Consider the following 15,811-nt stretch of genomic DNA (forward strand, 5'->3'; position numbering starts at 1 on the left):
ATCTCTTATTCATTGCTGTTGCTTCATTTGTTTTCTCCACATTTTTTCTGCAGCTTCCTCTTTTCCTTTTCTTTTAACAACATCCCCCCTTCTCTTTATTGGCTGATTCTAAATCTTACTCCTTTGTCTTTCTGCATTACCCTCTTCTCTTTGATCTCTTCCTGCATCTTTCTCGTCTGTCTTTCTGCAAACTTTTCTTCACTTTGTCTGCATCTTCCTCTTTTCCTTTCTGCATTTTCCTCTTTTCTCTTTCACCATCTCCTTCTTCTCCTCTTCTGCATCTACCTCTTCTCTTTGTGCATCTTTCTCATCGCTTTTCAGCTAGTGTTAATTTCGTCCACCATAAGTATGACTAAAATGTTTGTCAGCAGCCTTTTTTTCCATGACAAAAACTAGACTAAGACTAACAAAAATAGATCTATTCTGACTAAAACTGACAAAAACAAAGTTTAGGTTTTGTTAAGATAACTAAAACTAGACTAAAATGTAATGTAGTCTTCGTCGGACATTCAAAATCTGTGATAATTCTCCACTGTGGGTAAATCTGTCAACAAAACAATGCAGCTGTAGCTATTCTGCCTCTCAGCTATAGAAAGCAGGGACCCCAGGTTTGGCAGGGTGCAAAGAACACAGTACTATGACTTGGTACAGATTTAGGCAAAAAAATAAGTGCTTGGACTAAAAGTACACACTCTAAAATTTGAGGACTTTTTACGGACTAAAACTACAAAGGATAGAAATGACTAAGATGTGACTAAAACTAAAATGCATTTCGTTTAAAGACAAAACCTACGACTTAAATTAAAAATAGCCGCCAAAAGTAACAGTGTTTTCAGCATCTCCTTCTTTTCCTTTTCTGCAACTCTTTTCTCTGTCAGCATCTCTCTTTTTTCCTCGTCTACGCCTCCCACTTTTCTTTCTGGATCTTTCTTTTCCCTTTTTAAACATCTCTTTCTTCTCCTTTGTTGCTTCTACCTCCTCTCTCTTTCTGCATCTCTCCCTCTATACCTATAAAACCCCAACGCTTTGATTTCTGCCACTGTAAATTTGCTTAATGTTGCTTAATGCTGAGTTTATGGTGGATTAATTTTGGTCATCATAAATACTTAAACAAAAAGCACAGTCTAGACCTTCCCTCTTTGTGAATTGTCTTGAGATGACATTAGTTATGAACTGGCAAAAAAAAATATTTATTAATTGATTGAGAGAGTAAGGAATGACATGTAGCCACAGATCATTTGAATCTCTTTAAATCATCCTCTGTACATGGTGGCACATGGATGTAACTGATTTGTTTCTAATGACCAAAAATACAGCCAAATTTTCTGCACACTGTCTAAATTGCAGAAATATCTTGGTAACGTTTAAGTGAGCAGTTTATACAGCACTCTCTCTTTTCCTTGAGACCCCTTTTATTTAAAAAGTGACTGAAGGGTGATGCTTTTGCTACATTTCAACCCTTAACATTAAAACAGGGGCTTTCACAAGCAGCAACTGTCAGCCAAACAGCTTGCCAGTGACTTTATTATAGCTGGCTACTTTTTACTCATGTTGGTTTAATAAACTGACAAGTCATGGCATGCTTTTACTCACCTCCTTAAAAACCGTTATATTCATGAGGAAAACGCCTGTATATCTGTGTCAGTGTCACTCCTGAGAGTGTGAGTGTGGGAACACAGGAGTCTTCATGCCTCCAGAATCCTCTGGCTGGCTACTTTTTTACTAGCTGACTACATTTACATCTGTTAAATGCCCTGGTTAGAGGATTGTACTGTCTTAAATAATCTGGTATTGAAAAGTATCAAGGTATTGGAGATTTTACAACCTTGCGTATATTTTGGGAAATTGTGTGTTTGTATTTGTGAAAAATGACAACAGTTATGTCTGTATAATTTGGGGGATTTTCATCTTCTTACCATTATGTCTGTGCAATAGCAGCCGTACAGATTACTGTACATCTGTTTACGGGTTTACGGGTGTTTGAGTGTGGCCAAGTGGGCAGAATACCTGTGATGCACTTCTTCATTTACTTTAAGTCTCTCTCAGTCACCGTCATTCCTACGACTGAACCCTACAGCATGGACTGGAGGATGCTCTACTATGAGTTTGTCCGCCGTGGTGGCTCCGTGACTCATGCTTAGTGGAAGCCAGCTCTGAGAGGCAGATGAAAGCCGGAAAACACCAACCCTACCCACTCTGTAATCCAGCCACTCCCTGCCTGCCTCCTCCTACTCGCAGACTTGAGCCAGACCATCGCAGGGCAGGAAAAAGTGCTCCCAGTAACAGGAGACCCTTTTGGTTTGATTGATTCCTGAATGAATCAGGATGGATTTCAGTCTGTGGTAGACAAGCTTATTTCTGCTGCCTTAATGAAGATTTAGTACCAGGATATTAGTCTTCCCTCTTTTGTTGCTCTCGTGTGTGAAATCGGCCTTACCTCACGACTTTCACCGAGGGCCCCAGAAGGAATTACCATAACAAAAGTTTGTGTGCACAAAGTTTTGTGTGAGGGGGACAGGCGTGGCAGGAATTCCAGACTTTCCGCTCTTTTTTTCTTCATTTTATCCCAGCGGGCTTTTTCAAACATGAGGCCTTCACCCTTCATCAGCTCTGTTAACCGCCACTACACACACAGCCCTCCCAAAGGAAGAAACAGAGAAAGAGAGCCAGGGCAGAAAGCTCCTACTAGCAGCTCCCGCCTGTAAACAAACAGGGCTACTCATGTTGTCTGCTCTTACCTCACAGAGCGTTTCTGTTCCGCTGTCGGGACGTTTTTATGAACTTTCCCCTCAAATGGGCCCTCAACCCCAACATCACCCACACATGTGAGCCTATGAGTCAAATCGGAGATGAATCACACTCAACTGGCTTTCATTTATCAATGACACATTCTGGGCACTTTTTCTTCTTTGGGTAGAAACTAAGAGTGCTGTGGAGACAGAATTAAACAGTTGAATTAAAACGAAACAATAAAATGTCACAGGCATTGAAAGGGGCACAAACGAAGTAACACTTTCCAGGCGAATGGATAAGTCCCATACGAGTGCTTGTTTTAAGTTTCTATTGCATAACAATACTATACGCTAACATCATGAACTTCATCCAAACTTTGTGTTGGCACGCCTGCAACGCCATTTGTTTTGTCAAGTGTAATGTGGAAGGCAAGCCTAAGCAGACCCAAAAATAGCACAGCTATGAGTGTGACACATTAAGTTTGAACAGAGCTCTCTGTTTCTGGATCAAAGTGACTCACGTCTAAGACATCTCAGGGTCTTTTGGTCAGTGAGTACGTGCATGTGTGGCCAGGGTTATAATGTAAGAACTGTGTAGCACAGTAAGGAGATTTTCTAACACATGCTTGGTTTGGATTAGCACAGCGCAATTAATTTGAATTAATGCTGCCTTGTATTAGTTAGCTGTACAGTACTAAAGGAAGGGTTAAAGCAGTTGATATTATCACAGTGCATTGAGTTTTGCCCACTGCTCTGAAGTGTAGAAGTTTACATCAAGATAAACTGCATGCATATTTTAGAAAGCAGTTGCAGTTATTGCAATATAATTTTATTGTGATGTTAGTGTTACAGGTCAGTTTGTTGTATGAATTTCTAGGATGGTCTTTTTCTTAAAATAAAAAACTTCTCAGTCTACTTCCTCCTTGCCTTCTGACCTACATCTGTCAGAAGACCATGGGAACTTTTATTCTTAAATCCTAGGATCTTTTCTTAATGTCAGATCTGAACGTGGAACAAAAGCCGTTTTAGTTTGCTGCTCCCTTTGCTTGTAATGAATTACGAAAAGGCTCGGAGCTTAATGATCTGGAGGCAGGCACATCTGGCTGCAGATGCTTTGTCTGATTATTTGACAAATCTGGTCTTTTGGGCAAATACTTCCTCTTTCAATGTGACCTCTGGTGTCTCTTAATGCATTTTCTCTAATGTTTGCTGTGTATGACTGCTCTGTTTGTTGTTGCTGCCACTCTGGGGTCAGACACCCTGGAATTTGATTTTTTTTTTTGTTCCCAAAATATTTTTTTTCCGGGATACATAAAGGTTGAATTTTAAAAAAAGTAGGCGAAGTTTTGTATTAAATTGCATCATCTTTCCTTGCTATGTGCTGTCATTAGTTACCCCAAAATTCCCGACTGATTTTCATTCATTCATTTTCCATCACTTTTGTTAAAGATCCTTGTTTGAAGCTATTTAAGTAGAAAGTTCTTTATTTATATGTGCAGTTGTTTGTGTCTTTTCAGAATGCACGTTCAACCATGTGTATAAATAACCCTGTGCTGTTGTTTTCTTAAAATGAATCAAACGAGTTTCATACAAACTCGTCCATGTGTGTCAGGGTGATTTCTGTCCTCTTGTTCCTCATTTTGAAAGTGTTCCCCCTGATATCATCTCTGTACTGTTCTCTGAAGTTATATCTCGGATAAAGCATATTTATAACATAGAAGTGACTGTGAGGTCTCATAGAGAGTTTAGTGGGTGTGTTTGTGTCCTTTAGTGTTGAAAATTTTACACTTATTTTGGAGTTTCCCAAGCACAGTACCATGACTAGGCATTTGGAATTTCACTGTTATTGTTTTTTCCCCTTACAGGCACTTGTTAACTTGTGAAAGTGTGTAGTTACCAACTACTGCTAAAAACCACTGAAAGGATAGTTCAAAGAGGAAAAAATATTGTAGTACTTTGATGCAGTACTGATCACTACATGCCATAGCTTCCTTTTTTTTAATCTTTGAACACACACTACCATTATGGATAATAATTTGTATGCTGATGTCTCCTCTCACATAAACAGAAAACAGCACAGGGTGTTGGGTTAGAATTGATACCTCACATCCAATTCAGCCTAACTGAGAGAATTAAAATAACTATGAACTATGATAGGGTGGTGCTGATGGACCAGTGAAGACTTATATATGTTGTTAGAATATGATATGATTTACTCACATCCTCACCCTCTTATCCTTGTTCTTCTCTCAGCAGCCGTTGGGGCTCAGTCCCTGTTCGCCATGCCACGGCGGCCCGGCTATGGCACCATGGGGAAGCCCATCAAGCTGCTGGCCAACTGCTTCCAGGTGGAGATCCCCAAGATGGATGTCTACCTCTACGAGGTGGACATCAAGCCTGACAAGTGTCCACGACGAGTCAACAGGTGGGCTACACCTTCAAATCAATAGCTTAAAAAATGTTGTACTCAAAGTATAAGTGGCCTTTAATGAATGCATATGACCCTTTTTATTAAGTTCATCATTTTCTACTTACAGCTAAAGTAAAACTGCTTTTCTGTGTTTTCAGGGAGGTGGTTGACTCGATGGTGCAGCACTTTAAGGTGACCATCTTTGGGGATCGCAGGCCAGTCTACGATGGAAAGAGGAGCCTGTACACAGCCAATCCACTGCCTGTGGCTCCAACAGGGGTGAGCTGGGAAAAAGTGGTCACGTGACTATATTAGGCTGTCCTCCGTTTTTTTTATGGAGGGCCACATACTGAAACATAGGTGTTTAAGCTGTTTTAGATCATGTTTAGGGGAGCTGTACACCCATAAAAATAACGGCAGCACTGCACCAACAAATGATCAAATCTGATAGGTATTTGTAAATATCTTAATCTTGATTTTCAAGCTATTATTTTGAATTAATATGGTAATTGGAACTGCAGTAACTTTATAAGATTGAATAAAGGTAAACGTAAAAAAGTCACATCATAACTGATTTGTAATTAAATTGCATTACAAATCTGATACAAATAAGTAAAACTGTATTTCTCATTTCCATGTAATGCAGCCCTTATACATGGAGACATACTTTCCCAAAATGCCACCTATACAGGGACAGTTTCCGGCAGAATTTCAAACATAGCACATGCACACAAAAACTGGCACCATAAACTCACCTTACTTTGATCTAACTGTGTGTCTTTCTTCCCTCAGGTGGACCTGGATGTCACTCTACCGGGGGAGGGAGGCAAAGATCGACCCTTCAAAGTTTCCATCAAGTTTGTGTCTCTGGTCAGCTGGCACATGCTCCATGAGGTGCTGACTGGCCGCAGTATGCCTGAGCTGCTGGAGCTGGACAAACCCATCAGCACCAACCCTGTGCATGCAGTGGATGTGGTGTTGCGACACCTGCCCTCCATGAAGTGAGCAACTGATGAATCTATCCAGCTTTATTTTTATTGCAGTTTAGACTTGTTCACTCTTTTGGTAGCAGCTGGGGGCCAAAAATAGGCCTGTTGTTATTGCAACGTAACTGGCAGAGAATGATAAAGCACAGGTGTTTAAAAAAAGACAAACGATAGTAGTCATAAGGAGATTGTCTGTCTTTAACACCCTGTTTTCAGCTGCAGTCAGTAAACATAAAGTCAAAGACAGAGAAAATCAGATCCTCCAGATGCTCACTGTAAATACTTTATATTTGTTCTGTCACTGTGTCACCAATATCGGCACTCTGATCTCAACGGAAATCAAACACAGCTTATACGGACCTCATATCATTCTCCTCCACTCGATATCAAATTCCTCAGTCCCAGCAAGAGCCAAATCGAACACAATCTCAGCGGTTCTTTAATGAAAATCTTTCTCAGGCATTATTAAAAAGCAGTTATATTGACACCTTTCATTTAGCTGTGTTTGCAGTCACTGAGGGATGGTGCAGCAGTGGCATCTTGACACATTGTCAGCTCCAAATTCACAAAGAAAAATGGATCCTGTCTGCAGATATTAAATGCATCTGCAGGGCAGAGAGGAGAGGAAGAGGTAGACGGGTGCATACAGGGTCACCTTCTTTTTAAGTCTGTTTTGTACTTTGTTTAATCTGTGCTGTAGGTATGTCTTAGTGGCTTAGTGGCAAGCACTAGGAGCTTATGTGTTTGTGTGTCTGCAATACTACACCTAAACACTAGTTAGCAGTGCAATTTTTATGCCAGAGTCTGGTCCTGCTGCCATAGTTTCCTGCTGGGTTGTGTGCAGGAAACTATGGCAACTTAAAGTGAGCATTTTATGTTGCAGTTGGTAAATACTGAGCAGCAGTTTATTATACTGCCAAATTGACAGCAATCTTGGTGGTTCTGAAATGAAAATCTTTCCCAGGCATTATTAGAGAGCTGAGGAAATGTCTCATTTCTTTACTAAAAAGAAGTAAAGATCAGCGGCTGAATCAGTGGAGGCGGAAGATGGGGTAAGTTTTTGCAGTTGTTGGGCTAATGAGAAAAATGAATGAGGAAATGGATGCCGGCAACTAGATTTGACTTATTACTAATTGTATCATTTTCTGAATCCATTTATGTCATTCTAGAGTTAACACAATATGCTTGTAGGCATTACTCAGAGACTGGCAGTCACCCAGCACTACCCAGCAGACCAATCACAAGGCTTGCAATCTGCATCGTTTTACGTGTAGTTAGATTTCCTAGGAGGTGCACATAGGGCTATTTGCATAGGTTTCTGTAGAAGTTAACGGCAATGTAAACCTGTAACGTACGGTAAAGTATAGATTTGATACAAAAGTATAAATCAGACTTTATTTTACTACTGTAGTTAAAGTCTGCCCCTTAATGCAGCAGTATGTGGATCACTGTGTGCAACTCAGGATGCAAACTGATTTTTAATTTCTTCTCCACGACTCTTCGTGTGTACCTTTCTTTTCTCCTCTTTATCTTTATCCTGGGTTGCCTGTTTGCTCATATTTACTTCTCTTCTCTTTCCAGGTACACTCCAGTCGGTCGCTCCTTCTTCTCTGCTCCAGAGGGCTACGACCATCCCCTGGGAGGTGGGAGGGAGGTTTGGTTCGGCTTTCATCAGTCTGTGCGCCCAGCCATGTGGAAGATGATGCTTAACATTGACGGTGAGAACCAAATTCTGCATCACATTTGTTTTGTCTCAAGTACAGCCATGTAAATACAACCTGTTTTTATCACTCAAAGCTTAAAATACTTGAAATTAGGGCCTAACATTTTAGCAGATCAACCATATGGTGTAATGGTATCGTTGGCAAGGCAACGAATAATGTTTTGTAGCTTTTCAAATAGTCTTGTGATATCTGACGAACACGGCTGGTTTTATATGGCAAAGACCAAAGAAATTGTCAAGTTCATCAATATTTGTCACGGATTAAATAAAGTGGCGTTTGTAAATTGGAAAGTTCTTCATAAGGCTTTGTAAATTCAAAATATCTGGCGCTACAACAGGTTCTATGTTATAATATAAAAGTTGAGAGCTGTACGATGTGAATTTGTCACATTATAAACAAAATAAAGCTTTAACTGAAGTTAAGATTGAACCAGATTAAGTAAGACAGCTGAGGTATGCTGATCTCGTGTTGTAATAGACTGCACCCTGAGTTTTTGCTAACAGTTTGAACAACCACAGAGCAATCTTTTTATAGATAAGCTTAAGTAAGAAGTAAACAAATCACTGAAATACAGAGAAACAACTGATCTAAATCTTCTTATTGATAAAACTTTTCAATGTTGATTCAGTTTCACATCTATCACTGATACACCAGGCTGATATGAGCTTTCAGGCCCTGCTTTGTCTGCTTGAAATCAGGTCCACATAATGTAAGAAAATTCGATGTGGGACTACTTCTCAATGCCCTGTGTCTTTAGTAACAGTGTGGATCTCTGTTGAGTCCAAATATCCCTAATTTAAGTGGATATTAGTCTGTTTCACTCCCATTTTCATGCGATCTCCGTTGAGCAGAAGATGAATTTTGCCACTCACCCTGCTGAGTAGTCATGTAGGGGCAGGGCCTTCAAAAAATCCCAGAGGGTGATTGGATGAGCGCTCTGTCTGTCACATTTATTCATTCATTAAGACTTATGACATAATGGGCATGTGGGTTAGCTGAACTGGAGCTCAACAGGTAGCTGCTTTTGTTGTTCACTTTTGGTAGAGCCAGTGAATCAAACTTATGCGTCATCAGCAGCAGCCATTGTTTACAGCCTTGCAGTTAAACTAGTTACAGTTAAAATTATGGAAAAGCTGAGGCCGGTAGGTAGAAGAGCCAAAATATCTTTTCCACCTAGAAAACTTAGCGTGGTACATTACTCTTACTTTAACAAAAATGCCATCCAGTTCTGATGAAAACTGCTGCTATAGCTACATCCAAGCTTGCCTCATCACTGGCAGCCATTGTTTACAGCCTTGTAGTACAACTAAACCCTGCTTGTTGCTACTGCCTTTTTCTGCTCAGAATTGACGAACCAACCAGCATCATTTAAGATCAGGCACAAAAGTTTCAGATGGGAGCTTTGCAAGATGGGTTTGCCTGATGACTGACGTGTAATCTAGCTTATCCAGTGACTTATCAAGATTACAAACCTTTTCTTTGTATCTAAAAAAAAGTGGCAACCTCAGGTTACACTGCTGTCCAAAATTAATGTAAATGTATTTGATTTCATATAAACATTAATTAAATGTGCTGCGGAATAAATAACCTGACAGTTTTGAGTGAGGAAATGTTTTTAAAAAAAATTTTTCCGCAGACCTTTGAATAAACCATCTAAAAAACGAGTGTTTGTCATGTTTTTAATTAATATGGGCCAGTCTTATTTTGACATTCTCATGTTAAGCATGACAGCATTTTCTGGCATCACACATTGTGAAGTGTCACCAAATTGTCAAAACGATGCCAGCTCTGATGGCCTGGAACTGTTTTTAGGAAACTAGTGACATGGAAGATTTACTTTATTAATTGGCTTTAGCTCTGGTCTCTTGAGAAAACTCCTAAGGCACCAGTGCTGAGCTACAGTTTCAATCTGTTAATATCTGCGGAAATAAGGAGCAGAGAGGGTGATGGAGAATGTGTTTGGGCATATGCAGTCTGCAGGAATTTGCTGGAGCCCAAGAGGAAGGTGGCTTTTTGGCTGGATGGGAGATGACTAGAGGGTTGCTGTGGAGACAGAGAGCAGCTAGCGTTTGTGAGTGGTTGTGCCTTCACAAGTGAGACTGGTGGGTGGTGCTGGGGTCAGGAGGGGAGCTGTGTGGAGTATTTTCTTGAGGCAGCTTTTGTTTAGTTCCAAGTGCTTGAAGTCGCCGTCTGGATTTGAAGCCTTCCCCTCTCTGCTTATTGATTCTCGCTTTTGTCTTGTTTTCCCGCCCTGTCATCCTCAGAAATCAAGTGGACAGCTCAAGTCTCTCGCCTGCTTTCTAGCAACAAACTAGCATTTGTTTTCTGAACCTTGTGTTTGTCAAAGAAGCTGTGATGGATGTTTAAATACAAGCGCATAAACAGGAACAGGAAAATACTTCCCATGCTCAGTATTACAGGTGAAAAACAAAACCACACCAAACTATTACAGGTGAACTGATAATTCACATCTGCATGAATGACTCATAAAAACTTCGAAATACCCAGAATTTACCCTGCATTGCGTGGTGAGGACAATCATGAGTGATGTCACTTCCTAACAGGAGTTAGTCTCTCAAATATCACAAATAATAAGAGAGGATGCACTCATCATCCACGTTATCAGTCCTCACCATGGATGAGTGCTTGTCTGTCTTTCATCAAACTCACCGGAAGAGTAAAGATGCTTACATCACATCAGCTGAACCAGATAATCCGTCAACATCTACCTCAACATCACTCCTTTTCCGTGTCCATTTTTGGATCCCTTTTGATCGTACTTTGTGTTTCTGCATGCCTGTTCTTGTTATTTTTCCTATTTTTTAGGATTTCTCTCTGATGTTGCCTCGCTCTGCTGTGTCACTGATCATGTTTTAATCTCTCTCTGCCTCAGACTTTCCATTTGTTTTGGAAAAAAAAACATCATGTCAGAACAAAGGGAACTTTGAGCACAGGAAGTGAAATTCATGCAGCACAGAGCGATCCTGCTATATTACATTTAGCCGGGTGGGCTGCGTGCACTCCATCAGGTATAATATAGCATTACATTAAGAAAATAATGTGTGATAAGTCTATAAAAATGACTTATTATTGCACATTTAACAAAACATATTCTCTCTCAATGTTGGAGTGCGTCTATAGTATTCAAACAGTGTGTTGAGTATACTGTCTTTTTTTAGTTGTCACTAAAAAATATACATTTTTGGAATTCTAAAAGGAATTCTAAAAGAAAGTCACTAACAGTTTTTTATGTTAGTGAAAGGAGATTTAGCTCAAACATGTATTTGCGTTGTTCTGACCAGATCTGATCCTTGCTTTGAAAGTATTTTGTATCTTAATGTCTTATTATAGATTTTCTATTTTAACTTTGTAAAGCCCTTAAAAGATATAATATGTAGAGTTTCACACTGAAATATCTATTTTAGTTTAAAAAGTGACCATTACTATGTTATGTATGTTTTAGTAGAGGTCTTGTGGTGTGACACCCCTCTGCATTTCCTTTTTTTTTTTTTTTTTTTTTTTCAAAGAAACAGAAATTATTAATTTTTATCATTGCAACAGGACATGTCTTATTCTGATGGCTGCCACTGGTTGCCATTTCAATCACCCTGTAGCCCTGTATTATGTAATGATGCCACATTATGTAATAATGTAATACATTTTCCATCCATCCATCATGTAATAATGCTGCATTTTCTAAGCCACTAAGCGGTTAGGGTTTGGGGCAAGGTAGTAGGGTAGGTGTTTAGTCTAGAGCCCTGAAGGGGGGTTAGGTTTCGGCATAAGTCACTAAGCGGTTAGAGTTAGGGCAAGGTAGTTGGGTAGGGCATACCTTGGAGCCCACACTAAGTCCTATGGTTAGGGTTATTACATAATGTGGCATTATTACATAATGTGGCTTTACACACCCTGACTCACCTCCCTAGCATGGGGACCCCCATAACATTTCCAGGTCGTTAAAACCAGCACTGCTCAGTGCCGGATACCTCTGCGGCTTCCTTCTCAATTCTACCTCTTGTTTTGAATAAAGATGGCACTTTAGAAGGTGTATTTTAACAAAAAAAAGTTTTTGTTTTTTTTTAAGTAAAGTTTCTCATAATGAAGGAGTAAAGTTTCTTATAATGAAGGAGTAAAGTTTCTCATAATGAAGGAGACACGAGCAAGAGCACATGCGCCTTAACCTGTACCGACAAGTGTGGTCATGCTTATAGTAATAATAAAAGTAGACATGTAGCAATTGTGAAAGTTAGTGCCAATATCAATGTTTAACATCAGAATTTACCTGATTTACCTGACCTTTTTCATTATTTCTACTCCTAGTACTTAAGTATGCCCACAGTTTCTCTAACATGAAATCAGATAAGGGTTTGTTGAACAGGTTCCTTTTTCTGTACTGTAACAAACCTCTCATTTGATTCAGCTGTTAGATGCCAGCATTAAATTAATTTGGCATAACAGATAAACATTGGTAACATTATCTGTTCTTTTCACTCAATATGGCTGATGGCTGATGATTGATATTGGCCCATACTAATGATAAACTGGAGCAGCCATGCACCCCTAAATAAAAGGCATGATGGCTTCATGAATTTTAGAATTTTCTGAAAAGAGTTTATACTTTTATACTGAAGAATATACACTCCTGTAATACCCATACAAGTGTCTCTATCTTCAGATACCATGCCCTCTGCCTTTATTTACTTACGAACCCTCTTCCTGGGGGTCAAATTTTAGTCCAAGGTGTATAACACCAGTACAACAGCTTGTGAATCATACTTGTATGAGTAGTTTTTTAAAAAGGTTTGGGACAAGTGCTGTAGTGCTCTCTCTTTCAATCAGTTAGTGCATCCATTTGACAGAGGGCAGTGCAGTGTCAAGAAGAAAAGGTAGTGAATGGATACAGACAAAGTCAGGCTATAGCTTTCACTTTTTTTATAACTGGCTCTGCAGACGTGGGCGTGTTTCCTTGGGCATTTAATGTGATTGCTATGAAATCATCAGATAAAACGTATTTATTTGTTTTACTGCCATGTTCATAGTAAAAGAATTTATTTTTTTTCACTCTTGCTGCTATTTCTTGTGACTTTGCAGCTTCGAGTGGAAATCCAATTGTTTATCTTTGGTTTGTCTTTTATACTTTTCTTTGTGCTAAATGTAATACTAATAGAAAATCTATTGCATTGATACTGTTGTCATCTTTTAAGTCCTTTGACGAGGTCAGACACTGGCAATTGCATTTCTAGTTTTAAGGCAGTTTTCCTTTAACACTTTCTTTTTTTAAGTTAGATTTTTATAGAAAATTTCAATACTTGTATACATGTAAAGCACATGCATTAATACGTAAAAATTAGACTGCTGTCTAAGTGTTGAGGATATTAAAAAAGATTTAAAACTATTTTTTTAGGAGCTCTATTAATTCTACTTTTTACTGTCAATGTAAACAACAGCTGAATTAGTTCTCTAACAATCCCAGTCTTCAATCATGTCATGCAAAGCCAAACAAAGTCTGAACAAAAATAAATATTTATTACATAATGTTGTTTTTTTTCTATCAGGAAGACATTAAATGTGCACATCATCTATTTTAAACTGTAATGTTGATATAAACAATTAATTTAAATGTCCTGGTCCTTAAGTTTTGTGCAAAAGCTTATTATGTTGTGTTTTTATTTGTCTCAAATGTGCTTTCTCAACCCTGCAGTGTCTGCCACTGCCTTCTACAAAGCCCAGCCAGTCATCCAGTTCATGTGTGAAGTACTGGACATCCACAACATAGACGAGCAGCCTCGCCCTCTCACAGACTCGCACCGGGTCAAATTCACCAAAGAAATCAAAGGTAAGGACGAACATGCAAAGTCTACCAGCAGCATGTAAGGAAGAGAGTTAAATGAAATGAATAAAGGTGCATTATGTGTGAGTGGGAGTTTGAGCAGGAGCGGGCAGACACATGTCGCAGTCTTTTACTCACAGACGCACTCTTAATTCTCCTTCACTTTGTATTATTCACTAGGTTTGAAGGTGGAGGTGACGCACTGTGGAACCATGCGGAGGAAGTACCGCGTCTGCAACGTGACCCGCCGGCCTGCCAGCCATCAAACGTGAGTCAGCCTCCGAGCGGGTGGGCGGGGAGAACAGGAGACTCTGGGCGGAGTGTGTGGACGGTATGGGGGTGGGTAACCCAGACCACAGAGGATGCGATCACCAGAGTACCACCAAACAAAACAGATAATAGTTGACTCATCAGGCAGCCATGCAGACGACGTTAGTCATCTGTTAGTGATGTAGCTGCTGTTTGCAGCTGTTGACCTTCAGTGTTTATCATCTAGTGTGGATTACCTTTACTTTTGTAGATTACCTTACTTTACAGATCATTTACATCAGCAGATGGCCATCAGGAAGGACGCTTAATATGTATGGCAATATGCAGATAAGCAATGAAAGACACATAACATTAAAGTTACTCAATAATATTTCAATAGCCTGTCAGTAAATCACGATGTACTTTGTAAGTGATTATGTGGATTGCTATAATGGTAAGCACACTTGGCAAATTAAAAAATTTGCCAGATGATTGAGCTTACTAACCAAAACTAACAAGATCCAAAGTTCCTTGTAACTTCTGATGCTTATTATGACCTTATAAACAGCAATGATTCTGTATAATGATCTTAAGGGAAGAGTTTCTATTGATGGACTGTTGTATTAGACTGCAAGGCAAGTTTATTTACATAGCGCACTTAAAACTACAATGAGGCAATTGTTAGTGCATTACATAAGACATTAAACCATAATGACATTAAAGAAGTGCATAAGAGCAAAAGAGCATTCAAAAAGTTATTAAATGAGTCAATAAAAAATCAAATAAGCAAAAATACAATGAACATGCTTTCTAGTGAGAGGCTGAGTCACTGTTTGTTTACTGTTCATAAACTTCACATTCAGTACAGATTCTGTTGTCTCTGATTTAGATATTGCAACTGGCCAAAGCATAATCATTTACCACTTCTTACAAATCATGTTATTTGTCCCTTCTATTTTTGTCTTCTGTTACGATAAAATTCTAAATTTTCACGCAAAAATGTTGAAAATGTTGTTTATGTGAGAGATGGTAGAGGGTTGATTATCTTTGCATTTCAAACAAAAATTAAGTTTAACTTTTTCATGAGGCTGTTGTTCAGTGAGGACTGCAAAGTGGTGCAGGGGTCAGAGGTCTTGCCTCACAACAAGAAGGTTCCTAGTTCAAATCCCTGTCAGGCAGGTCTCTCTTAAGTGGAGTTTGCATGTTCTCTCCATCCATGCAGGGGGCTCTCTTCTTTCTCCCACAGTCCAAAGACAGTCTGAACTGCCATTAGGCTGGTTATTTGTCTCTGCATGTCACCTATAATTGACTGGTGAACAGTCTCATCTGTGCCGCCCTCGCCTGGTTGTTTGAGCTGATCGTGAGATGGTGCTAGCTTGGATAACATTAACTCAATCTGGTCCTGACCTGGCACTTTCTGTTTTACAAACCACTTCACGTGGGCTTTCTTTGCATGCTGAACCCCTCGGGCCTTGTACTTTATTTTATTGTTTTGTGTTTTTGTATAGTGTTATGGTGGAGAGGGTGAGTGTTATAGGGTGGAGCCCCCCGTGTGGCTAAAATGTGTACTGCAGACATTAAATACTGAAGCAATGAAATTCTGAAACTCATTTGGCGACCCCAATAAAATCCCCTGTTACTCAACAGTGGGTCCTGACCCAGACTTTGGTATGAGTGGTCTAGGGTGTACCCTGTCTCTATAGTGATAGCTGGGATTGGCTACAGCCCCATTTGGCTCTGAATGTGAAAGGCAGCAGAGATGGATGGATGTGGATCAGTGGTGAAGTCTGTTGACAGGGGTTTGATCCCCAGCTCATGCAACCACATGTTGAAATGCTCTTGGGCAAGACACTTCACCCCAAATTGCTCCAACTGCTGCA

At 39.6% G+C, this 15,811-nt stretch overlaps 1 protein-coding gene across 3 annotated transcripts in view; it reads left to right on the forward strand.

Annotated features, from left to right (window-relative positions):
- Positions 1-15,811, forward strand: part of LOC121513362 (protein argonaute-3) — a 62,663-nt gene that overhangs the window by 20,537 nt on the left and 26,315 nt on the right. For 2 of the 3 annotated variants that reach the window (XM_041793075.1, XM_041793077.1), the window contains exons 2-7: positions 4,986-5,157; positions 5,301-5,421; positions 5,935-6,143; positions 7,710-7,846; positions 13,554-13,688; positions 13,863-13,950. In XM_041793075.1, the coding sequence (XP_041649009.1) occupies positions 4,986-5,157; positions 5,301-5,421; positions 5,935-6,143; positions 7,710-7,846; positions 13,554-13,688; positions 13,863-13,950 (862 nt within the window). The remainder of the gene's footprint in view (positions 1-4,985; positions 5,158-5,300; positions 5,422-5,934; positions 6,144-7,709; positions 7,847-13,553; positions 13,689-13,862; positions 13,951-15,811) is intronic. The other variant, XM_041793076.1, reaches the window with a different exon arrangement.

This window comes from Cheilinus undulatus, linkage group 8 (assembly GCF_018320785.1).
Source record: "Cheilinus undulatus linkage group 8, ASM1832078v1, whole genome shotgun sequence".
Classification (NCBI taxonomy): domain Eukaryota; kingdom Metazoa; phylum Chordata; class Actinopteri; order Labriformes; family Labridae; genus Cheilinus; species Cheilinus undulatus.